At 39.1% G+C, this 25,469-nt stretch overlaps 2 protein-coding genes across 4 annotated transcripts in view; one reads left to right on the top strand and one right to left on the bottom strand.

The window, feature by feature from the left end:
• Positions 1 to 3,982, bottom strand: part of LOC117536050 (complement factor H-like) — a 30,616-nt gene extending 26,634 nt beyond the window's left edge. The window contains exons 1-2 of one of the 2 annotated variants that reach the window (XM_034200778.1): positions 3,828 to 3,982; positions 3,552 to 3,743 (exon numbers count right to left, since the gene is read on the bottom strand). In XM_034200778.1, coding sequence (XP_034056669.1) covers positions 3,552 to 3,743; positions 3,828 to 3,885 — 250 coding nt within the window. In that variant the 5' untranslated portion in view covers positions 3,886 to 3,982. The remainder of the gene's footprint in view (positions 1 to 3,551; positions 3,744 to 3,827) is intronic. The other variant, XM_034200777.1, reaches the window with a different exon arrangement.
• A 5,656-nt stretch (positions 3,983 to 9,638) lies between these two features.
• On the top strand, positions 9,639 to 23,951 carry LOC117536051 (complement factor H-like). Of its 2 annotated transcripts, XM_034200779.1 has the most exons (9): positions 9,639 to 9,797; positions 9,883 to 10,074; positions 11,467 to 11,646; positions 11,742 to 11,924; positions 18,776 to 18,811; positions 19,265 to 19,426; positions 19,497 to 19,664; positions 23,528 to 23,553; positions 23,678 to 23,951. In XM_034200779.1, exons 1-9 carry the CDS (start codon positions 9,740 to 9,742, stop codon positions 23,711 to 23,713), a joined length of 1,041 nt encoding a protein of 346 aa, XP_034056670.1. In that variant the 5' UTR covers positions 9,639 to 9,739; the 3' UTR covers positions 23,714 to 23,951. The 2 variants fall into 2 exon arrangements, with proteins under 2 accessions (XP_034056670.1, XP_034056671.1); XM_034200780.1 differs by lacking the exon at positions 18,776 to 18,811.
• Positions 23,952 to 25,469: the final 1,518 nt, after the last annotated feature.

The following is a 25,469-nucleotide window of genomic DNA, read 5'->3' as shown; positions in this document are numbered from 1 at the left end:
TAGTAATCTGCAGTACTCAGTAAAACATCAGATTATCCTTGTTAATTACACAACATTGATTGGTTTAAATTGTGTACAATGCTTTTGTGTTTTTAACCTTCAATTCGGAGAAACAAATAGTTTTTTCGGAGTTTAGGATGGCCGAAGAGAAGACACTACACTAACCATAATCCTCAGCTATCGTTTGGGACTACAACATCCGCTTTGCTTGACACATCCCGTGATTAGTCTTCAAGCTCTGTGATTGGATGTTGGAGTGGCAGTGCAGGCTCCAACGGGTGTTGTGCGTAGACGGCTCTGCTAAGATTGTTCCCTAGTTTAGGTTTCATGTTATGTGTTTAGATAGGTTCCTGTTTTATTTTGATAGTCTTGTCTACCCTCATGTGTCTAAAGTACGTTTCCTGCCTTGTCTGTTTTCCCACGGTTGTGATTGTCTAATTGTCTTCACCTGGTGTTGTCTGTCTAGTATATATAGTTCTCGTCTTCCCCTGTCTCGTTGCCAGATTGTCTTGTGTGTTCCAAGCCTTCCAGCGTAAGATCCTTTTGTCATTGTCCACAGAGTTATCGTCCATAGAGTTAGATTAGTGTATTAGTAGTTTTTGTTTTGTTGCTTTATGTATTCAGTGTGTTATGACCTGTCTACATTAAAACACTTTATTTTGATACTTTGTTTGTCTCTGCATCGTGCATTTGATTCCACGCCCTTGTACAGCCCTAACAACGGGACTACACATGCTGGCTATTGCTTTTCGCAACATGTTCTCTATATGGCACGTCTCTACTTGGAATTGTAGTTTTAAAAGATGTTTTCGTATTTCCCATAATTAGAAGTTGCCAGTATTAAACTGTGTACATCCCTGGAGGTTTAGTGGATAGGAAACACAGTGGTGTTATCACATTTAAAACATACATGTAATAAATGGGTGAAAATGGCTTGTGTCCATAATGGGCAGCGTTAATATGCCCACATGCCAGCTCAGGTCAGAAGAGCTTTATTTAATAGCTGGTCTCATGTCTGTGACCCCTCCTGTGGTTAATTGATAAGCCTTGAAACATGCACTTGTCAAGGTTCAGAGGCACATTTAGAAAATATGGCAGTAGCCATCGATCATCTTAAGATAAGATAAGATATACTTTATTGATCCCAAGTAATACACAGCAGCATGTAAAACATGAAATGTATTGTTACTTTGTAATTCTACTCCACTACAATTCAGAGGTTAACCTGGTATTTTTACTCCACTACATTTATTTGAGTTACTTTGCAGATTCTGATTAATGATGTGGAATATAAACAACCCTTAAATCAGACTTTAGTTACACCTGAGTAAAATTCAGGGAAGGTGATTGTCAAGTGCCAACAATCAGGAGAGATATTTGATAGTTGGTGCTTGAGAAGACTAAACATGTATCTGCAGATCTCTATAAAGTATATTCATTACTCGTTATTCTCTACTAATAGTTAATAAAAAACTGTATATAATTGCTATTTTGCACATCCCTTTCAAGATTTCAAGATTTTCAAAGGTTTATTGACATATCAATACGGTGTAGTTATGCAATGAATTAAAAACTTGGGTCGCAGGTTCCTCAACAGTGCATTACAAGACATCTATCAATATCTAAGAAGAATAGGGAGGGATGAACCCCTCTTTAATGGTCACACATGCAGAGCACACAGCACACACAGTGAAATGTGGCCTCTGCATTTAACCCATCTTAGTACCAGGAGTCTAGCACCAGGAGCAGTGGGCAGCTATTGTACAGCGCCCGGGGAGCAATGGGTGTGAGGGGGGAAGGGGGATGTCGGGTGCCTTGCTCAAGGGCACCACGGCAGGGCAGGAGGTGAACTGGGACCTCTCCATGTAGCAATCCACACTCCATATATGTGTGTACCTCCACAATTAAACTGTCAAATTCTGCACATTTCTTATGCTATCTACATACATAAGAGTATAATTAATGTGTATAATATCAGTTAAAATAAGTGCTTCAACATAGTTAACATTGCAGGAAAGCAATATATTAGACGTTAAGTACTTTGTCAGGCTTAATATTTATCTGTAGATCGATACCCCCAAAGCTTTTTTCTTATTCAAAAGAAGACCTTAACCTAAAGTATTCTTTATTGCTTAAATAAAGGTTAATTCGTTTTTCTGTTTTGCACATCCTCCTATTAATATCTTTGTACATGCTGCACTAAACTGTTTTATTGTAGAGATCACTTACAGTATCTTCTTGATTTTTTATATTCTATATTTCTATCATTGACCTTCTACTTTCCCCCTATGAAAGTATGTACTCTTTATATAACGTGATTTAACCACTAGGCCAGGGGTATCAAACAAAATTTCATCGCGGGCCACATTCGCATTATGGTTGCACTCAAAGGGCCGGTTGTAACTTTAAGACTATATAAAAATAGGGGGAGTTTCTCTCCCACACACTAATGACACCCCACCCTCCTGAAACACCTCCATTTGACTTCTTTGATTACTTCAGTAACATATAGACATCACTATGTAACATTTGCCCTTCTATTGGATAGCACTCCAACACATTGTACATTATAGGCTAAGGGGCGACACATCACTAATACCCCTTTCCAACCAAACCAGTTCTAGCTCCGTGCTAGTGCTCTTCTGGTTCGGAACCGGTTCTTCTTTTTAGCCCCAGTTGTGCCCCCAGAGCCCGATTGGTTCCGCATTAAAGCATGGAGACATGTCACAGTCAGGGGCGCCGTAAGGGGGTGAAAAGTTAGGACGATTCTAAGGGCCCGTGCACTCACAGAAATGAATCATGGTAGAGTTTATTTTTAAGCATTTAAATCTATTTGATTTTATTTAAATACTCATATTTTTTAAATGTATGTATTGAAATTAATTATAATCTGTATAATTCCTGTCAATTCTAAAATATATTGAATGTAATTACTTAGAGGTTAAACAATAGCAGGATCTGACAGGGGCCCAAACTATTTTAGAACATTAAGGCAAGTTTATTTATATAGCACTTTTCAACACAAGGCAATTCAAAGTGCTTTACAAAAAATGAAAGAGATTAAGAAAATGGCATTTAAAATCAGTCATTAAAAAGAAAAGATAATAAAATAAACATTAAAAGAAGAAATACATGGATAAAAGTTACAGTGCAGAAAAATATGTTTAAGTAACCAATGTGATATCTTTTCATGGGGCCCAAAATCCCTGGCCTTGCCCAGGTCACAGTAGAGGCACAGAATACAAATGAACCTGAAAATGTGCGTAATATGTCCTCCTTGTATGATACAAAACATGTGGTCACTCCTTTGTGAGCATATTATTATTAGTTATTTTTTAAAGTTAGACACCGGCCCCTTGGAAAATCTCGCATCTAACTACGCAGCAACATAAACACATTTTATTCTGATGATATATTCTGTATTTCATTGAATCCATCCACCTACTTCTTCTTGTATGTATAAGAGTTACATTAATATGTATTCCTTTCCAGCAGACAAATAATTTCAGGACCACTTTGACTAAAACGCAAGATATTAACCAAACTCTTACCTATGCATTGTAGTGCAGGAGACCATTTGTCATTTTGACATATGCTTGTCGCCCACCAGCCCTCCACTGCTGGTTTACGTCCGTTATCACAGGCGTAAGTGAGCTTTGTTTCAGTAGGGTTATCTGAGAGTTCACGGACGAAATAACCTCCATTCAGAATGGGAACAGCACAGGACTGAACTGCACTTAGTGCTGAAATGAAACATCAGACAAAGGTACATATCAAAGGACAAAGAATTAGGGGTGCATCGAAGTGGTAGAATTACATTTTCTTACCATTCAGCACTTGTGGAATCCAAACCAGGAGAACAAATCCAAGATATCTCCCACACATGGTGTCAGCAATGAAATCACAGAGACAAAACAGAGTGAAGTCTTTCAGTCCAGTTAATAATTGTTTAGGGCATTCCCCCAAAGAGAAGTGAAGACATAGTAAACACTCCGCTGAGTTACCGTCACAGTACAGCATACATGCCAACCTTTCCAAATCCAAAAGAGGTTTGCGCGCGGCAAATGTGCACGCCCAAATGAGGTAATCAGAAGAAATGGAACCCCAGTAATTACATGTATAAACCATGTATTTAACATATATTGCATAATTTAAAGCATTTTTCAGAAAAAGTGGTAGTTTGGTAAACGGTGACATCAACGACATGTCTGTAAAATGCCCGAAAAGTAAAAGAATGGGAGATAAATATCCCACAGTCTCCACATTTTATTATATTTGGAACATGTTTCTGGACCTCTTTCAGTTGAGACAGTGTAGATGAAGGATGTGTCAGGAAGTAGAACTCTTGTGTGAACATTGGATAAAGCCAGGTTCATATTCTTGTTTCATGTTGTTGACATAGAGTCAAAGGTTTGCACAGAGCGGAATATCTTTGTGTTGCGCCATACATTAGAAAATACTGCATTAAAAAAAGTCATTTCCTGCATTTGTCTACTGATAAAGTGTGATATAAATAATGTACAGGCTTTCAGATTGCTGTAGTTCACTAAACAGAGACATTAACAACATGCTTGGTGTTGAGAATGTCAGAAAAAGTGAAAGAATGGAAGATAAATATCCCCAAATCTCAAAATTGTATTATATTTTGTGTGTGTGTTTGTGGTCCTCTTTCAGTTGAGACACTAGAGGTTTCTCAATACTCAAATGTCCCCTCCTCGACTCCTCGGTCCTCCCGTAGTGACCCGGAAATGAATTTCAGCACGCCATGTTGAAAGTTAAAATGCACTTCGAGGACCGAGCATCGAGCGTCGAGGAGGCTCTCTGGAGGAGCTATAACCGAGGATACACTGATGGGTCCTCCACGGATGCATTTCCGGGAACGGTGGAGGCGTGACGCACGGCCGGACTTATCTCAGCCAATGACAGCTCTGCATGCATCCCTTGGATATTATTAGTAGGTTTGATTGTGTTACGTTATTATGAGAGTGCTCTCATACTTGTTTGATTCTGAAATTGTATATATTTATATACATATGTGTGTGTGTATGTGTGTGTCCGCATCTGTAGCCTGTTATTGTCTCATTATACCGCACTGTGAATGAATCAAAGTAAATATATAAGTGGTCATGAACACATCTGTCCATCAGACAGAGGGCTGCTGTGCCTCCTGTCATCATTAATGGACGTCTCTTTAAAATGACCGCTCAGAGGAGAGGAGTTTTCATTTCTCTAACCGCCTGCTGCTTCCCTTCCTCTCTCCTCGGTTCCCCTCCTCGGCTCCTCCGCTCGCATCTCCTGTGGGCGGCACCAAGTCTCGAGGATAGGAGTCGAGGAGGGGAGTCGAGGAGGGGAAATTTAAGAATTGAGAAGACTCTATCGTGACGCGATGAAAGCAGTTTCTAAAATAATATCCAGGGGATGCATACAGAGCTGTGATTGGCTGAGATAAGTCCGGCCGTGCGTCAAGCCTCCACCGTTCCCGGAAATGCAGGAGCCGTGGACGAACCATCAGTGTATCCTCGGTTATAGCTCCTCCAGAGAGCCTCGATCCTTGGTGACGGTGTGCATTTAGAGAAATTAGATGTCCTTCAAAATGGCGCGCTGAAATTAATTTCCGGGTCACTACCGGAGGACCGAGGAGTCGAGGAGGGGAAATTTGAGTATTGAGAAGCCTCTTTTGTGTGATGGGATCACAGACACGCTGCAAACGGTGTCCGCCAAAAGTCGAGTCCAGTGTCTATGTAGAGTCATTTTTATTTGTTATAGTTTGGGAAGATTGAAAATCAGTAGGGAAAGCCAGCTAAGTCGGTAGGCGGTAGAAACATGTCAAAAGCGGTAGACTACCGCCCAAATCGGTAGGGTTGGCAGGTATGGACAGTACTTACAAACAGGCTCTGTGTACTGCAGTCAGATCAGTCACGTTTTACAAAAGCATCTTTAATAAGGATTGATATCAACAGTCTGTACAGCTTCATTTGTTTCACTGCAATTGTACACACTGCAGTGAATGGACGTAAGAGGAGGGTGAATGTTCTACATAAAACACAGGTCTGTGTTTAGCCCCAAAATGATTCATTGGATTGCTCAAGACAATGTTTTCCACAAAGTCCATGATATTGTTTACAGTCCACATTTCAAATTGATTACCCGGAAGACTGTGATCAGAGGTCAGTGTTGTGAAATAACAAAAACACAGACAGGTCAAAGGATGGACCCTTTGTAAGGACACATTTGTGGGGGAAACTTCTGAAGCAATTGGAGTCAGGACTCAGAGAGACACGAGGAGAGCTGGAGCTTTGAAGGCAAACACTGACGGTTTATTTGGAGCTTCGGCCGGAGAATTCACAAGACATGTCACGGGCCACGAGTTGACCACACGGTAGAGCTGCCACAATCAATTCTGAAGAGCCCTCCTGTAGTTCCAGGTTTTAACTAGTTTGGAGTGTAATAAGCAACATTCTATATCAGCGAGACTAAACAAATATGGACCCTGAATCTAACTAGAGCTGTCGTCCATAGAAAAGAATGTGTGCCAGAAAACCCACGTTCCTAAAAAGAAGGGCTTCTAGATGTCCCTGAACAGTAAACTATCTCATGTCAGCTTGTGCTCGGTCACAAGCTGGCAACAACAATGCGCCCAAGCTGCTCCTCCTTAAGAGAGATAGCAGCAATACCCAAGGCCGTAGACCTGTGCCGTGGGAAAGGAGACAGTAAAAGGAGAAAATGATGATCTGTGTCAAAGGTTGAATACCTAAGCAAAACATTCCTCAACAACATTCATATGAAGCAAACATAGATGCATAATCATGGTCCAGATGAGCTCTTAGTCACGTGATCATGAAGTCACGGTCTTATAGTCTGCTTTTAGGTCCATCTTCAACTCTGGAAGGCTTCTGCTGGATCTCCATGTGCACAAATGCATTTTAAATGTGTCTTTAGTTTTAAAGAATAAAGAAATTAAAATCAATAAAAAATGCAAATCTGTAAGCTTTGAAGCAGAAAGCAAATGATTTGTGACAGGGCATCTCAGAGCACCTATAAGTTACTCTAAATCAATTGTTTTTATTATTTATTCATGGCTTGTTATTTAGTTATTAAATGTATTTTATTTGTAATTGTTTATCATTTTGTTATGTATTTCTTAAATTGCAAAGTGAGAGGAGGCCAGTTAAAACCTATAACATGGCGGCAGTGGCTCAGTCTGTAAGGACTTGGCCTTGGAACCGCAGGGTCACCGGTCCATGTCCCAGTTGGACCAAATAAAGCACGGAGTGGACTAATAGCTGGAGAGATGCCAGTTCACCTCCTGGGCCCTGCTGACGTGCCCTTGAGCAAGGCATCGAACCCCCAACTGCTCCCTGGCACAGGACTGACTTGCTGCTTCTCCGCTCTGGACCTCTCCAAAATGCATGCACTTGTGTTCACCTGTGTGTATTTGTACTGCGTCTTGTACAACACAAAAATGCATGCTCATGTGCACCTAAATACGTGTGTGTGTGTGTGTGCGTGCGTGCGTACGTGCGTGCGTGTATAAGAAAAATCTGAGTGGGGATAAATAAAGGGTCTTCTTCATCTTCTTCCTCTGTCGTTTAAGCAAAAAAACATTTAGCATCAAACACATCTCCCTTTGTGTGCATGGATTTATTATATGAGTAATGTTCTTTAGTGAGCTTCCTTGTTGTCATGGTGTCACAACAAAACACATTTTCAAAACAGAAAACTCAACTTTCCAATAAATATTTACAGTGTTTCTGGCAAATTAGCATCTGAACTGTGTTGTTGTGTTGATGGGCCTTCAGCTGCCTAACCAACACGTATATAAAAGTGCACATCTTGAAGGTTTATTGACAGAATCATAACTTTACTTATTATTTAATCATAACCAGTCACACCGGGAGCAGAGGGAGGTAATTTAGTCATACCGTACATTAGATCAGTGGTTCCCGACCTTTTTTCCCAAGAACCCCCCCCAAATGACTCCTGTTGGAAGGGCCGCCCCCCCACACACACACACTCAGGGAGGGGGGGGGGGGGCGCAACAGCGGTAATTCAAGTTTAAAAGTCTCAAAAATGCTACAACTACTGTCACAAACTGGATGAATGTGAAGTATTTTGTTAAAGGAGGATGAAAGCGTAATTAAGGAGCACTATTGGAGTGACTTTGATGGTTATTGGACTCAGGATTCATTTATTTGGATTCCCGCTGAATGAAGAAATTAAAGGACGGCGCAAGTGGAAACAATTCATAAAGGGATTAAACTGTTTAAAACACATGCTCAAATTAAACTGGATTTTGCCGATGTGTTTATGTGGATTCAAAAGTCGTAAATAATCTAAACCCTGGATAGGCTCCAATACGTCCAGAACTCTGCCGCCAGGCTTCTCACCCACACCAAGCCATGGCACCACATCACCCCCACCCTCATCCACCTACAATGGCTGCCGGTCAAGTCCCGGATTCAGTACAAAACACTCATCCTCACGTACAAGTCCCTCCATACCCTCGCCCCCCAGTACTTATCGGACCTCCTCCATCCCTACACCCCCTCTCGGAGTCTGCGGTCCTCACACACGGGCCTGCTCTCCATCCCCCGCTCTCGCCTCCGAACTGTTGGTGACAGGGCATTCAGTGTTGCGGCCCCCACCCTCTGGAATGCACTTCCTGCCGAGATCCGTAATGCTGCCTCCCTGGACATCTTCAAATCATCACTAAAAACACACCTGTTCACCCTGGCCTTCGGGCCCTTTTCTGGTCCCCCGGCTTCCTTTATTTCTTTATCTGGTTTGCCCGTTGATTGTCTGTTTGTTTTGTTTGTCCACCATGTACAGCGACCTTGGGTCCCTTGAAAGGCGCTATATAAATATAATTTATTATTATTATTATTAAATGGAGGAGACCGATCTGATCGGAGCAACTGTGACAAATCATCCAACTGAAACCTGCATGGACAATGACTATGTTTTAAAAATGCGCTTATCCCGCAAAGCCTGGTTTGGACACTTTACGGGCGGAAGAAAGATTTTTATCAAAGAAAAAATTATACATTTTTGTGTTTTTATGCCTTTAATAGCTACTAACTTGAATTTGTATTCAAATGAATTAATCAATTATTTTGTATATTGTATTGTAATGAAGAGACAAGGCTTTTAGTGACAATCATGTATTGAGTTACAATTATATGTAAAAAAAAAAAAATGTAAACAAAAAAAGTCTAAATATGATATTTGGCCTCAAATCATCTGAGGCCTGGCGCCCCCCCTGCGCCCCCCAGGCTGGGAACCACTGCATTAGATGATACAATGTTCAGCTTTAGTGTTTATAAAATGGGATTATCCTGTAAAGACAATGCTCCGGCCGATAATGGAAAATGTATATTATTATGTAATATTCGGATAATGAAGTTATAGTTGATAAACTCTTGGACCATAATAAAAGTCAAATTGCTGTCCTTGAACAGGAAATTACAGAGAACTAGTGCTCACTTCAAATCATTTTTCACAAAATAAGTAAGGGGTATGATTCAGCAGGATAATGATAAAAACGTGTTTTTGTAAAATGCGACTGATCCGACTGAAGTCCACGGAGGCGGTTTGTGTGTACAGCATGATGACCGTAACTCAGCTGAATGTTTACTATTTCCTAACTTCTTTGCTTTTTGGCTGACTGCTCTCAACAATTATTAACTGGTCCTGATCTTAACTGAAACCCTTTTGGCTTCATTATTTCATTCCTGACAAAATGTGCGTGAGATATCTTGGAGTTTTTCTCCTGGTTTGGAATCCACAAGTGCTGCATGGTAAGGGAATTCAACTCTGCTTAGACACTTCTGAATTTGTCTGGATATATGTTATTTGAAAGTTATGTTTGTCGTTATATTTCAGCACAAAGTGCAGCTCAGCCTTGTCCTGCTCCCAGTCTGAATGGCGGGTTTTTTTCCCCTGGACAATCAGCTTATAATCACGAAGCCCATATCAGTTATGCCTGTCATGACGGATTTAAACCAGCAGTGAAGGGCTGGTGGGGGAGCAGCAGGTGTCAAAATGGCAATTGGTCTCCTAATCCCCAATGTATAGGTACGTTTAGTTTTTCTGGTGGTTTGCTTAAATGAGCCACTCTACGTTGTGTTTTTCTGTGTACAGTGTTTTTTTTGTGACCAACTTTTTATTGTTGTTTTTTTTGCCCTCACAAAAGGGATTTATACAAATACAAATTATATAGACAATATAGACAATACAAAAAGAAGAAGAAAAGACAAAGAAAGAAAAATAGGGAATCCCTTTCCCATGGCACCCCGTCCCCCCTCTTCCCACCCATCTTGCCATTTCACAGAAAATCCTTCCTGATGTTTTTTAGCAATCGTCTGAGTTCATCTATATATTATATATATTATAGCATAACAATTTAACAATTTATCCACATAAAATACATTCATACCTTTATTTTTTTCCATATAACATTTAATCTGTTTAAGCTGAATTGCGATTAACTCCTAATAAACTACAATTGCACCAAGGTGTTACCCGATCAGCAGCTCTTTGAATAGCCTCTAATGTTTCCCCCTTAGCCTTATAGAAGCGATTGACAGCTCTGAGATTAGTAGGTCATGGAAGGATGATATCTATTGCTTAATAAATAAAGTATGTGGGGGTTTCCATCGTATTACTATTATTTTTTTGGCTGCTGTTAGACCAGCGAAAAGCACCATTTTCTGATGTTTCTGTAGGTCAAGAGAAGAATCGTCATTCAACAATACAATATTTGGGAGACAGGGTATGTGAACTCCAATAATCTCAGATACAATGTCAATAACCTGTTTCCAGAACGTTCTTACTGCAGTACATTCATAAACCATGTGTACAGTGTTATACTTTTCTTTTTTTTATTATCCCTTTTGGAAAAACCTTTCAGTACTGCAAGATTTATTTTCATTTCATTCTGATTGGGATTTAAAGGATAATGTCCTGCTTTTGTACCTGTATGACACTTACTTGAGAGATTTAGGACACATTTGTTGTACATTAGTCAGCTTTTTGTTACATGTCACCAACAAACAGATATAAATTATACAAACACCAACACAACCCAGCGGCACACACATATTTTAGCATAACATTTAAAGAGTTGGCAAAGATTCCTTTTTATTTCATTTCTGAATGATGCTGGTTCATTTTGTGCCGAACTTATTTAATGTAAAACAATGAAATAAATATATATACACGGAACCACAGTTCTGGTTACATTTAACAATAATGTTTGGTTTAATAAAACCTTAGAGATATTGTTCACTCAAATAATGGCATTTTAAAAATTAAAAGACTGTCAAGATGGTATAATGTCTTCTTCTTCATTGTTGATCTTGATAAAGTATTTGGGGGCCCTAACGTCCACTGAATAAAGGACAATGCATAGGACCTGTAGTGTGCTGCACTTTATTTCAAATTGTATCAATTTATTTTCCAACTCAGAGGAAAAAGCCTGTGTGCCACTGACCATCCCAAATGGAAACTATGATGCAAGCACAGTTGGTTGGTATGAGGATAGAGACAAAATCAGGGTAAGATGTGACGAAGGATATGAACACAAAGACCGTCACAACAAAGCGCAGTGTATAAACGGAACATGGTCCTCTGTGCCAATCTGTGAAAGTAAGTCTGTCTACGTTTTTTTTTTTAAATCAGTTACCAGAATCAAATCAGTGTCTAAATCTTAAATCCACTTTACACAATAACCTCATTTTCAGGGAGTACCGACTCATGTGGTGATCCCCCTAAAATCCCCCATGCAGTCATCATTGGTAAGGGATACCAGGAGATGTTTCCTGAAAGCTCACAACTGCAGTGTAAGTGTGAAGATGGATATGCTGCAGAGGGAGAAGACTCAATCTTTTGCATCTCTGGATACTGGACTGAAGGACCAACATGCAGTAAGTGAAAACAGTGCAATATGCTGTCATTAAAGGTCCCATGTCATGCTTTTCCGGTTGTTACCCGTCCCCTTGTGTTATGAAGGTTTTTATGCATGTAAACGGTCTGCAGAGTCAAACCCCTCAAAGTACACCCTGTAGCGAGTAAAACTCTAACACAGAAAATACCTCCCCAAAATGCCTCGTTGGAGATACGTCATTGTCCATTTGATTCTTCCGGGTACGCATGATGTCATCCGTACCCGGAACGAAATGGACCAATCCGTGGAGCCGTTACGTTAATTCTCTCTGCAGACCCATTCTCACAGTGTTTATCAACCTTTTTCTTACTCAATATCAAGCCACACTTATTGTTTTTACTTCGGCTGTGACTTTGTGTGTGCTCAGGATGAGTTTGGCTGTGTTTCGCTGTGTATCGTTAAACAAGGAAACCACACCTCCACGGAGCTCAGCGCGATTCACAACGTCCCGACCAATCAGAGCACACTGTGCTCACAGGGAGGGTGGGGGCTGGAGCTATTGGAGCTACAACGAGCCGTTAAAGGCAGAGAGTGAAATTCAGTGAATACACGTAGTTTACAGAGATGCTGGATGAGAAACCAATGTGAGTTTGGAAAATTGCACAATATAAATCTATTCTAGTAGACCTCAACAATGGAATTATGATCAGTGGAAATGGCCATGACATGGGACCTTTAAAGGAGACAGGGTGGAGTACTGATACATTAACTTTTTGCTTTAAATTGACATTGCATCAAATAGAAGGGTGCAGTTATGAAGTATTGTTGTAAGCAAGTAACATCGCAAGAGCTCCCTCAACAAAAACAATGGGAATTCTTCCATTGGATTTAGGAATATTGCAGAAAATAAGATGATGACGTTTTTGTTCAGCAGGATAATCTCCACATATTAACACCACTTTGTGATTTTGGAAGCCTAGATGTAATCACCAGAAGTAAAACGATAACGGTAAAAAACAAACTACATCTAGAACTACAAGCTACATCACTGTTGCATAGCTGCGTGTCACAACCGCTAAGCTAAAGGCGGCTAATGTCCGGCGGGATGGCTTTCAGTTGTCGCATTTAGCCTCTTGTTATCAACCACCATTTTTATGAGACATAAAAGCTTTGGATATTCACTGCTAGTGGGGTAATATCAGATGCATTTTTTGTCAAAGGACAAAACGTGAAAATCTAACCCATCAAGTGGTAAAATGCTAACTAATTTCCATGTTTTAGGACTCGTTCCCCCCATACTTGATGAGTATCTGTGAACGTGTGTAGTGAAAAATGTAAATCAGCATTGTTCACATTTTTGTCAACTTGCTAATCGTTCTTTATTTTCACTGTTAGCGCATTTATCTATTTCTTATTGAACTACCACAATAAAAATACTCTGCTAAGAATTGTTGAAATGAATGTTCATGTTGCTCTGTGTCAGCTGACTGTGTAAATAGGCCACTTTTTTCTAACAAATCCACCATATTCAATTTTAAGGTGATAATATGCCAGTGCTGTTCTGCTGCCCTCAAGTAGTAAAAAAGACCAAGAACTATAAATAATCCAAAACTGCATTTTGGTGAGAGACCAGGGAACTTTTCAACAAGTCCTCCAACTCATACGACCAAATGGGCCGATTGTTCAAGCGCTTAATACGTCCAATAATTACGTTTGAAAGTTTTCGCCCTCTAGTGCTCCCGTTGAATGCAAACGTTACAGATGATCGTTTATTCACAAATAACCCTCTCTGTAAAATCCTAAATTGTCGGATAGTTTGGCCATTAAAACACTTTATGATTAGATTTCTAGCGAGAAGTGTATATTGTACTTTTAGATGATCAAATGATTTAACAGTGATATCTGCAGTACTCATCCACTAAAAAACATCAGTTTATCCTTAATTATACAACATTTATTGGTTTAAATTGTGTACAATGCTTTTGTGTTTTTCCCATAGGTTTTTCTCTTTCGATTCTGAGACACCTTTCTTTTTTCAGAGGTTTTGATAGGCTAAAACATCGTCGCAATGCATCTCGGGATTTGGTGTTTATCCGATATGAAATCGTAAAAACGATTTTTTTTAAATAAAATAATACTTTATTCCGAGTGTTCTTGCTTTTCTCTTTGGAAGTCATCACATAACGGCATTGTAATACACGGTTCGGCTGCATTAAATATTACATATCTGCCGTGGATATTTATTTATAGAGCCCTGATCAGAAGACCTTTTGACAAACTGTAAGAAATGCCGCCAAAACTGAATACGTGACGTGTATCATAAATATATTAACAATTAAACAACATCTTCCATTTCTTTTCACACAATACGTCTCCTTACTACGGAAGAGGATTAGGGCCACATAAAACATTTTTTTGTGAGGTTTAGAAAAAAATATTATTATTTTTTGTTCTGAGAAAAAAGTAAGAATTCAGACTTTAATCTCAGAATTCTGACTTTAATCTCAGAATTCTGACTTTAATCTCAGAATTCTGACTTTAATCTCAGAATTCTGACTTTTTTCTCAGAACAAAAAAAACCATTTTATTTGGGAGAAAAAAGTCAGAAATACCGGTAACTGTAGAACCAGCTTCACTGCGATTTACACATTGCAGTAGGCAACAATGGAGGACGTGAGTGCATTTCTGCGTGCCAGAGGGGTCCAAGAGGAAACCATAATAAGTCATTTTACAACCATCTGCAATGTGTAAATCGCAGTGAAGCTGGTTCTACAGTTACCGGTATTTCTGACTTTTTTCTCCCAAATAAAATGTTTTTTTTTTGTTCTGAGAAAAAAGTCAGAATTCTGAGATTAAAGTCAGAATTCTGAGATTAAAGTCAGAATTCTGATTTTTTTTCTCCCAAAAAAAAAAATGTTTTTTTGTTCTGAGAAAAAAGTCAGAATTCTGAGAAAAAAGTCAGAATTCTGACTTTTTTCTCAGAACAAAAATTATTATTTATTTTTTTTAAATCCTCACAAAAATTTTTTTTATGTGGCCCTAATCCTCTTCCGTACCTTACAGTATCAACACTAATTCGGCTGACTTTTATATTTGATCCAATTGGTAGATAGCAGCGCCATATAGATAGAAGAGTTACGACAACGGAAGCCCAAAAACGGTTATCGTCACGTGGTTCATGTAGAAGAGGATCGTTCCCCGGAAGTTCATGGCGGGTAATGTGAATGCATTGATAACAGGAGATAGAACTACGATTGTTGGTAATTATTAGTGAATAAAGGTTTTGATTTGCAATATTTATACAACAAATCGATATGTGTATGTATTTACATCAATATGTTTTAAAAAATAAAATAGAATTTGCTAATATTAAGTGATAATATTAGGATTAGTGTGAACAACTAGTTTACATGTTAGGCTAACAGTGCCTTGGTTAAAGAGCCTGTTGCTGTTTATTTATAGCTTTGAATTCTTTAAAACCAATATTATCTTCTTAAACTTGTATGGTAGTCAGGAGCATCACTTTCTAATGTTTATTGATATATTTAGAGGGAGGGGATCTAAAGTAATGCTTTAAAATTCAGATTAGATTAATGTCTACCATTTTCTTAAATTCATGGTAGTTTCAGTAACCATGGTAATTGAGGACACAAGTTATCTAAATGACTAATGTCATCTTTATGGCTTTCAGAAAGGACAGGAGACCGACAGGTGACTATCAAAGGACTAGCAGCAGCAGCAGCATGATGATGATTGAACATCCATTGCAAATACATGGAATTCAATAAACATTGAATAGCATATCATGCAGTTGGTCTGTGCCTTTTTCTCCGTGTTGTCCTGGTTTGCCGTGCTGCCTCCTAGTCGCCACCATGGTTTGCTGTGCTGCCTGGGGATGCTCAAATCGCTCCGAGAAAGGAGTACGAATGTACGGCTTCCCCACTGACACACAGCGGAGGAAAAAATGGCTGGCTCAAGTAAGCAGGAGCAATTTCACGACCAACAGCAAAAAAATATGTGATGTAATTATATACAAACACTGCATTTGCACTTTTTCACAAAACGAAAACCACACCATTGGGAAAGCTTAATGTTTTGTTTAATACAAAAAAACAGGGAAAGGCTTGAAAAACACAGAGTTGAGACTCAGGGTGCAGGGTGAGGGTCTCAGTGCAGGTATTCAGGCTCCATTGAATCCCCCTCTGGTTCTTGTGCTGAAAGAGGGAGTAACAGACAGGAGAAAGGGTTATACACACCTATATAGCACACCTATTGGATGGGAAATTGCCTTGGGGAGATAAGGTGTTTACTTATATAAAACAGTAGTATTAAACTTACCTTGTGTTTTCACTCTCACTTAAGTCCCTCTCCCTTTGCCATCAATCCAAAATCAGCTGAGCTGCAACATTATACAGACAGGTAATAATCAACATAATCACAAGGACACAATATAGCTCTGCTAAAAACACTCACTCTTACACGCACCAAAGTTATATTTATCTAATATTTAACTCCCTCCACCCCCGCATACAATCCCGTTTAGAAGCCCCCTTCTCTAATTCAACAACGTTGGACCAAATGACATTAAGAGAACGGAATTTACAATTAAAAGGCTGTTCAACGTGTGTTGCTAACTTGCTTCGGTATCCTAGCTTAATCTGTTATCTGTAAACGTTCCCTAAATCTACTAATTTAGGGATAATCCACTGACATCCTTTAATACACATGTTAATTTGATTCAGATGTTCTGATAATATCCGCAATATAAATCTTTAAACTTCTTCTTACCTTTAAAAGTCCGTCACGAACGGTCTATTATGCTGCAACTCTACAGCTCTGCTAGCCTTGGCGCTAACTTCCGGGGAACGATTGAGAGGCTCCACGATCCGCCATTGCTGTAAAAAAGTGGTCCATTGGAGTGAACGGAGATGACGTAACTCTCAGTCTATATGGCTCTGGTATATTGGTTATATTTACACCATAACGGTGCAGAGCTGATAGAAAGGGACTTTTTTGTAGTTTTTAAAGATATTATTTACTACCTTTCCAACTCCTCATGCAGTTGACTGTTATAGGTCTATACAGGTTCATGGTACAATGCATAAGCTTCAAATCGAGAGACTGAAACTGTATTTTCCTTTACCGTTCTGTTTTAATTTCACAATAAAGTTAATAGTCATATTATGTTTGATATTATTATGTTTTATTAACTACACCACTGGTTTTTTAACCCGCACCGCCTAGTGCACGTTATTGAATTTTGTTGTTGAATACGTTTTATTTGATGAAAACATTTAAATATTAAGAGTAGCCTACATACAAAATAGAAAATATCAAGAAGATACTGTAGTGATCTCTACAATAAAACAGTTTAGTGCAGGACGTCCAAAGATATTAACAGGAGGATGTGCAAAACAGACCAACTAACAAGGCTTTATTTAAACATTAGATAATACTTTAAGTTAAGGTCTTCTTTTGAATAAGAAAAAAACGTTGGGGTTATCCACAGATAAATATGAAGTCTGACAAAGTACTTAACGTCCAATATATTGCATAGTTTATTTTGGCACTTGACAATCACCTTCCCTGAATTTGACTCAGGTGTAACTAATGTCTGATTTAAGGGTTGTTTATATTTCACATCATTAATCAGAATCTGCAAAGTAACTAAAATACATGGAGTAAAAATACCAGGTTAACCTCTGAATTGTAGTGGAGTAGAACAAAGTAGTATGCTGCTGTAACAAAAACATTTCCCAACTTGGGATCAATAAAGTATATCTTATCTTATCTTAAGATGATCGATGGATTCTGCCATATTTGCAAAATGTGCCTCTGAACCTTGACAAGTGCATGTTTCAGGCTTATCAATGAACAACAGGAGGGGTCACAGACATAAGACCAGCTGTTAAATAAAGCTCTTCTGACCTTAGGTGTCATGTGGGTATATTAATTCACCCATTAATATAGGTGGGGGCTGGACCATGGATGTATGGGCTGGACCCGTCCAATTCCAGTTTTGGAAAGTCTGCCATGGTTCCATTCCATTTCATAGAGCTGTTGACGCTCAGCGTAACCTTGTCGCCCACTCCAACATCCAATCACAGGGCTTGATGACTAATCACGGGGTTTGTAAAGCAAGGCGGATGTTGTAGTCCCAAACGATAGCTGGGGATTCTGGGTAGTGTAGTGTCTTCGGAAACTGCAGTGTCTAAACTCCGAAAAAACTATTTGTTTCTCTGAATTCGAAGGTTAAAAACACAAAATAATTGTACACAATTTAAACCAATCAATATTGTGTAATTAACAAGGATAAACGTATGTTTTTTAGTGGATGAGTAATGCAGGTATCACTGTGTAATCATTTGACAGTGAGGGGAATATATCCGGTTTTATTATGAAAACTTCGAGACCGGAAAAACTGTTTTCACCCACGCTAACTTTACATGGAAGCTGCCGCATATACACGTTATCCTGGCGAGACCTCAGATCATCTTCGTAAATATCTATCAAACTATAGATCCTACACATCGACTGGATGTGGATTCTAAAAGTACAATATACACTTCTCGTCAGAAATCTAATCAAAAAGCATTTTAATGGCCAAACTATTCTACAATTTAGGATTTTCAGAGAGGGTTATTTGTGAATAAACGAATAAACGGGAGCATGTTGTTTCTTACACGACCACTAGAGGTGCTACACTTTAAAATGTGGCTATGGGTCGTAATCTAAGCTGTTTAAACAATCGACCTATTTGGTCGTTTTTTGTCGGAGGACAGGCTGGAACTTTTGTTCAAAGAAAACCACCATATTTTCTGATTCATAAAAGTGAACATATTGTATGTATTTTTTTTTCTTCTTCTCCTTCTGGACATGGTGGTTCTGCAGGTGTGGGACACACTGTGACGAAACCTGTCTCTGGAGGTAGGCTTGGATTTGTATGAGAAATGTAATAGAACTGTTATATCTGTGAAATGTCGAATATAATTATATATATATATATATATATATATATATATATATATCTGCTTGTGAAGACAACAAATTACCTTAAAATTGAGAAAGCTAAAATGTTTAGGCTTTCTAAAATAAATGCTTAAAACCAACATCCCATTGCGAAATGGCCGCTTTATCTTTCAGGATCTTAGCAGCTCCAAAAAGGATGAAGAAATTGAAAGCAACATTTTATTCCTTTCTCCTTTTAGATATTATAATAACCCTCGTATACAATACGTTTTAAATTATAATTGTACTGGTTGACACAAATGAACAACGGTTAAAATGACAAAGAAGGTTTTACATTTGAGATGATTTACTCTGCTATGGCATCTTGAAATAATTATTTCTGAAATAACAAAAAAATTAAATCTATTTCAGTCGACACCTGTGGAACTGTCCCCCTGGTTGCTAACGGTGACGTTGTGGAAAACACTGGAATGAGTTTGCGGTACCAATGCGCTGCTCAATACGAACTAGTGGGTCCGAAGATGGTGGAATGTTACAGCGATGGCACGTGGTCCGAAGCACCCACCTGCAAAGGTAAAAACCAGTCCACTCTAACATTCAGAGAACTTGGCTGTGTAAATAAATGTGTTGTTTCTTTTTCCAGCCGCCTACTGTTCTGTGGACACTGATGAACTTGATCACGTAAAATCTGTTGGAGTCAGACTTATAAATGATGGTGAAGTAGAGAATTTGGAATGTTCCAGGCATGGCAGGTTTTTTGATCATTTTTCTGAATCCCGGTGCACTCGTGGGAAAGTTACGTTTTCTGAATGTAAGTATAATTTAAAGCTTGTTACATATTCAATGCCATTAAAATATTTTTGAACATTGTTGTTTAAAAGACGTTTGGTGCTTTCACACTGCAGTACTTTTCCCACTTTAGTTCCGATATAGTTCTGAAAATGTGCGTTCACACCAAACAAATCCGGAACTAGAACTTAGTTCATGAGAACCTTTCCAACATATATCTATGCTTTGCACCCCCTGCTAGAGAGCAGGTAGTTTCATGGGAGAAAAAGGTTCCCATTTCTGATTGGCTGGGCGGATTGCAAACCACGCCCCATAAAACTCCCAAAAGGTTTTGTGAAGCCGCCATTTTATTATCATCGCATTAGCATTAGCATTCGCCCAGCGCCCAAATGCAGAGAGAATAACTTATGGCAACACAAAAGAGAACATGGGAGCGGTGGAGATGAGGAGGTGTCGGTGTTCTGGCGATTTACTCGGAAGGCTTCAGTAGAAGCTGCTGGGAGTCCCAGCAGCTTCTACTGAAGCCAGTCCCCAACTCCGGGGACTTCCGGCCGGGGACTTCGGGTGGCAGTATACGCCGTGAAGTGGTTTACGGCCTGCCAGTAAACCCAAAGCAGAAGAAGAAGAAGTGACGTCAGCGGCTTTATTTGACTAATCCTCCCTCAGGGACTTATTCCGGTGTGAACGCGATCTGCTCTTTAGTTCTGATGAACTAAGTACGGCAAAGTACTTGGTGTGAAAGCTCCTATTGCTTACGGAAAGCAACAACTAAGTAATTTAGTCGAATACCCAAGCAAGTTTTTTTGCTTTTTGGTCAAGTCCCGAGTAAGACCACACCCCCAAATATAGGCTACTGCACTCTATACTGCAGGTATACAGTCTCATAAACACAAAAAACATCAACTATTTTGAATGATCAAAAATGTAATTCATTAATTTAGACATGCCTCCATTCAGGTCACAAGTCTTTAACAAGTCCAACTCGAGTCCATGTCACAATGTTTTGTATGGACATTTCTAAACCAAATCAACCTCACAGACATAATTTACATAAAAAACGTAATAGTTATGTATATAAAACGAAGGCACACTTATTTGAACCCAAAACATGATACTTTTCCTAAACATAACCACATACTTTTGGTACCTCAATCTAACGTAGCTAAAATGTATACATCTGTAAAACGTTCATAGTGTTGGCTGTGTGAGGGTGCAGTGTGCCCCTGTTGAAGCCTTACATTGGAAACAGCTGATGACGGCTTCTTAAAGGCCTGATAACATTCGCAATGGTTGCCAGACAGTTAAGCAGATAGTATTGACTTCCAGAGGTGGGGGAAGTAGCAGATCTTGTACTTGAGTAAAAGTACAAGTCCTGCATTTAAAATGTTCTTCAAGAAAAAGTACAAAGCTGTTGGCATCAAAATATAGTTAAAGTACCAAAAGTAAAAGTAATCATTCTGCAGATTTGTCCATTTCAGAATAATATATGTTTTGATTATAATTATTCATTAACCGAGCAAGACCACACCCCTAAAGATACTGCAGTCTATACTGCAAGTATCTTGCTCAAGGATTCATCGACATGTTGACTACATGGGCTGGGATCGAACTCACGACCTTCTGGTTGAAAGAAGACCGCACTCGTAGCTACAGTCGCCCATCTGCTTTACATTGGAAACAGCTGATGACGGCTTCTTAATGGCCTGATTACATTCGCAATGGTTGCCAGACAGTTAAACAGATAGTATTGACTTCCTGAGGTGGGAGAAGTACTTAAATATCGTACTTGAGTAAAAGTAGAAGTACCAGAGTGTAGGAATACTCTGTTACAGTAAAAGTCCTGCATTCAAAATGTTCCTCAAGTGAAAGTAGAAAAGTATTCTCATCTAAATATAGTGAAAGTAGCGACAGTAAAAGTAGTCTTTGTGCAGATTGGTCCATTTCAGAATAATATATATGATATGTTTTATAATGATTGATCATGAAAGTCAGGGTCGGCGTCATGGGGGGTCATTCGCGGGCCATGCCCCCCCAAATGAGTCACTGTGCCCCCCCAAAGCAGGGTGGGCAAGCCTTGCCACTTTGCCGGGTTTTTTTTTTTTTTTAATCATATCAGTGAAAACGTTTCCACTAAAGGTTTTTTGTGTGAAATACATAAGAAATAAAGAATACAAATATAAAACACAGCCTGAGGTGTGCTCACTGCTGCTCTCTGATTGGTGTGTTGCTTGACCAATGACCCCCGACCTTTGTTTTGTTATCATTACGTGGCTGTGTGTTTAGATGAAAGCCCAGTCGCGATCTGTTCATCTGTTACACTGATTATACAGTAAGCCATCGAAAATAATATGATATAGTAGGCCTACAGTACAAGTAGCCTACTTCTGGGTCTCTGTGTTTCATTCAAGCTCGGCTCTGTGTGTGTGTGGCACGAGCGCATTTTGTGAGTGCGCGAGTGGTAACGTGGAATGTTGTTGTTAGCATCTGGTTAGCTAACTATGCTAACGGATATAAAGAGCTGTTTCTACACCAAGGTGGAGGAGAGTCCTCTCCTGTCAGACTGAGAGGATCGTATAACCTCAGCTCAGTGAGGTAAGGACTCTCTCAGTGTTTAGATAGTTAACTTTAGTGTAGGTTATCTCAGTGGGTCTCAAACGGTTTGGTCACTATTTATGTAAACAAGTATTTGCGAGGAATACCTTTATATGATCATTATAGTTATTAAAGAATAAGAGAATAAATAAAAAACGGGTATGACCTACTATAGGACAGTAACACAAGAATACAGTTTAAAAGGGGAGTGATTAGCAAAATATCCATAAAGAAAAAGTACATTTGTGTACAGTTCTGTTTCATATGGATGCTGAGAGATGTAGGCTATCCATAGATCTCTTCATTTTGCTCTCAAAGTGCACCAGATTGATGCATTTAACTTCAATATTTTAAAAATAATCTTCCCGGGGGAGCATGCCCTCCTAGAGGAGGTTAGGTCCACCCCCACCTAAAACATGTTCACATGGATAGGATACTAAATACATTTGCACACTTTTTATATGGTGGCCTATGTCCTTATATGTTTCTGTTTTGGTGGTCGTGCCACAACCGTGCATGTATGCAGAAGTCATAGGTGCGCTATACAATAGCACTACACCCCTGAAATGTGTGTGAAAGACACTTTACAGCATGTTTTTTTAAATTGAAGTTGCGTTGGTGTTTGTGTGTTGGTTGTTGACGGCAGTGTGTGCCCCCCCTTGGTAAATGCTTGCCCCCCCATTCGATTTGTTCTGGAGCCGACCCTGATGAAAGTGTTCTCAAAGCTGGTGAAGGTGCAGCTAGTTTGAATGACTTTGTATTCTGCAGGGTAGCTGGTGGATTTACTCCAGGTGGAACTAAAGTCTGATTCAACACTTGATTATATTTCACATCATTCATCCACATCTGCACAGTAACTACAAATATGTGTAGTGGAGTAGAAGTACAAAGTAGCATACAATGGAAATACTCAAGTAGAATAAAAGTATCCAGTAGTAAGTTGTACTGAAGTACAGTACTTGAGTAAATGTACTTAGTTACCTCCCACCTCGGTTGACTTCCTGCTAAGAGAAGCTAACCCCTGCTAGCTACATGTTTACCATAAGCAAATGAAGTTGATCTCTCGAATCCCAAAAACAATTTATTTCAAAGATAATTTCACAGTTTTGGCTTTGTACTCAAGTGACACCATCAAATTCACAGTCAACACTTGCCTACATTACCCACAAAGCAACTCAGCCGCAGAGTTAAATCAGTCATTTTAATGTTTATTTGTTGATAGTGGCTAATGTAGCCTGGAGCCTTTAGCAGCTCCACATTTTCAGTGTTGTTCTTTTCTCTCCATGTTTTCAGGTTGCAATTGGGCTAAATTACCTACGGTGAGTGTTATTTATGAATATACCTTTTGAAGAAACACATTGTATTAAAGCTTGTGTTCATGCATTTGTATTTTACCATATTTGGTTTTCATTTCTTATTATATTGTTTTTTGTTTTTCGCCAGGAGTTCTGCAAAGATCTATTGCTAGTTGGAATGTAATGCTGCCGTTGGATTGGCTCTCTACACACTGAGACATCCTGGAAACTTTTGAGGGTTAAGATTGTGAGACACTTTGTGTTTTCTAGATAGAATATATGTCTGGCTTTTCATATGGTTCTATGAATGCCTCACTACTGTAGGAGGAAATGACTGTGTGCTTAAAGGTGCAAAAATAAGTTTAACTCAACAAATACAGTGTGTATTTAATCTAGAGGTCTCAATAAAGTATTCAACTCTTGGACGCCTTTTTTATTTTTTGTAGGATTCTTGTATTTTGTTACTTCTTTCATGAAATGTTTGACATACTATATTATAATTTCTTTCACACTTGCCTTATCAGACATACCATACTATTGTTTTACATTTAGACATGCCCCACCAGAAGAAACATTTGAAAAATAACCCCAGATGATGACTTCTAGTAGTTACATCTAAATAGATGAGAGCAACGATCTGGGTACTTTCCCTCTATGCAAGACCACGCCCCTTTTGGGTGAAAACACTCGCTGTCATTTGAATGGATTTTACATATTTTACATCAACATATTTATAATACCAGCCCTTTTTTTTATCTACAAGGAGCCCAGTTATGATGGTCAGTTAGGCAAACTATTAAATCATGTTATTAGAGATCGTTGATCGGCCTCTTTATGGTCCAATTTAAATCAATAGTGTGGTCGATGTCTGGTCGGTCTGCCGATGGGGGGTGGCAGGCAGCAGTAAGACACTGAGACTGTGATTTCTGAATTAGATCCTTTGTTTTACAGTCCTTTAGTAAAGTAAAGTAAAGAGACCGTGACTCAGGATTTATTTGTGGTTTGAGGTGCAATATATGACCCAGCAGATTTTAGGCACAAAGAAACTAATGTTTTCCTCTTTGCTCTGATGCCTTGTTTGCGCTAGAGTGGGCGCCCCAGACGAGAGAGGGTAATGAAACATACTGTAATAATAGTTTAGATATAATATATAAACATTATTGTACATTTAAACACATACATTCTGAGGATAATTAGTTAATTTTTATTTTAAATATATAGAAATTTAATTTGAAAATAAAACCCACTTTCCACCGAGGAGTATAGCGCCCTATTGAACAGCCGCCACTGTTACTATTATAACGTTCTTATGGGTGTTTCAATACACTGGTATGGACGATAGCCATGATATTTAAGGTATAACAAAAAGTATAACTGTCCCTCTTTATCATGCAAAATGCACTTTGTGATGGCTTTTCTACATAAAGATGTGTCCCCGGTGCGTCGGGGAACTCACGCAGCGTCAGAAAATAAAACCCTCTCTCTTTTCCTCCGTACCCAAATCTTTTAAAAACGGGGGAACAACGAGCGGATACAGATTTGCTGCCGATCTGACGTCAAATCGGCAGCGCGGACCCACAGAAAGTTGCTATCAGAAACAATGCCTGACGTGTTTTGGACTTAATCTCGTCTTTGTTTACATTAGCAAGCCTCGCTAACACTCAGAGCTAACCTGTACTGTAGAGCAGGGGTTCCCAACCCCCGGTCCGCGGATTACTGCCGGGCCGCGAAATAGCTGTGAGTTTATCGTAATATTTGCAGAATTATAAATATATACAAATATTTTTATCATAATATTTTTTTCAAAAAGTATTTAATGTTCGCACCTATAGCCTACCAGTCATGTTATTTCATCCAGTAGCCTAGTTAATCTTTCACCAGATAACCGTTGAAAATGGCTTTTATGATGTTCCGAGCGATTCGGCGGCTCAGCCTGGTCT

The sequence above is a fragment of the Gymnodraco acuticeps genome, unplaced genomic scaffold (assembly GCF_902827175.1).
Source record: "Gymnodraco acuticeps unplaced genomic scaffold, fGymAcu1.1, whole genome shotgun sequence".
Taxonomy (NCBI): domain Eukaryota; kingdom Metazoa; phylum Chordata; class Actinopteri; order Perciformes; family Bathydraconidae; genus Gymnodraco; species Gymnodraco acuticeps.
The sequence above is the reverse complement of the archived record's forward strand: the minus strand, read 5'-3'. Positions and strand labels throughout refer to the sequence as shown.

Bases quoted from the DNA above. Each gene is read 5' to 3' on its own strand.
- LOC117536051 (XM_034200779.1), top strand. From the start codon at position 9,740: ATGTGCGTGAGATATCTTGGAGTTTTTCTCCTGGTTTGGAATCCACAA. The intron at 10,075-11,466 runs GTACGTTTAGTT...TTTCCAACTCAG, and splicing joins TCCTAATCCCCAATGTATAG to AGGAAAAAGCCTGTGTGCCA. The intron at 19,665-23,527 runs GTAAGTATAATT...CCATGTTTTCAG, and splicing joins GAAAGTTACGTTTTCTGAAT to GTTGCAATTGGGCTAAATTA.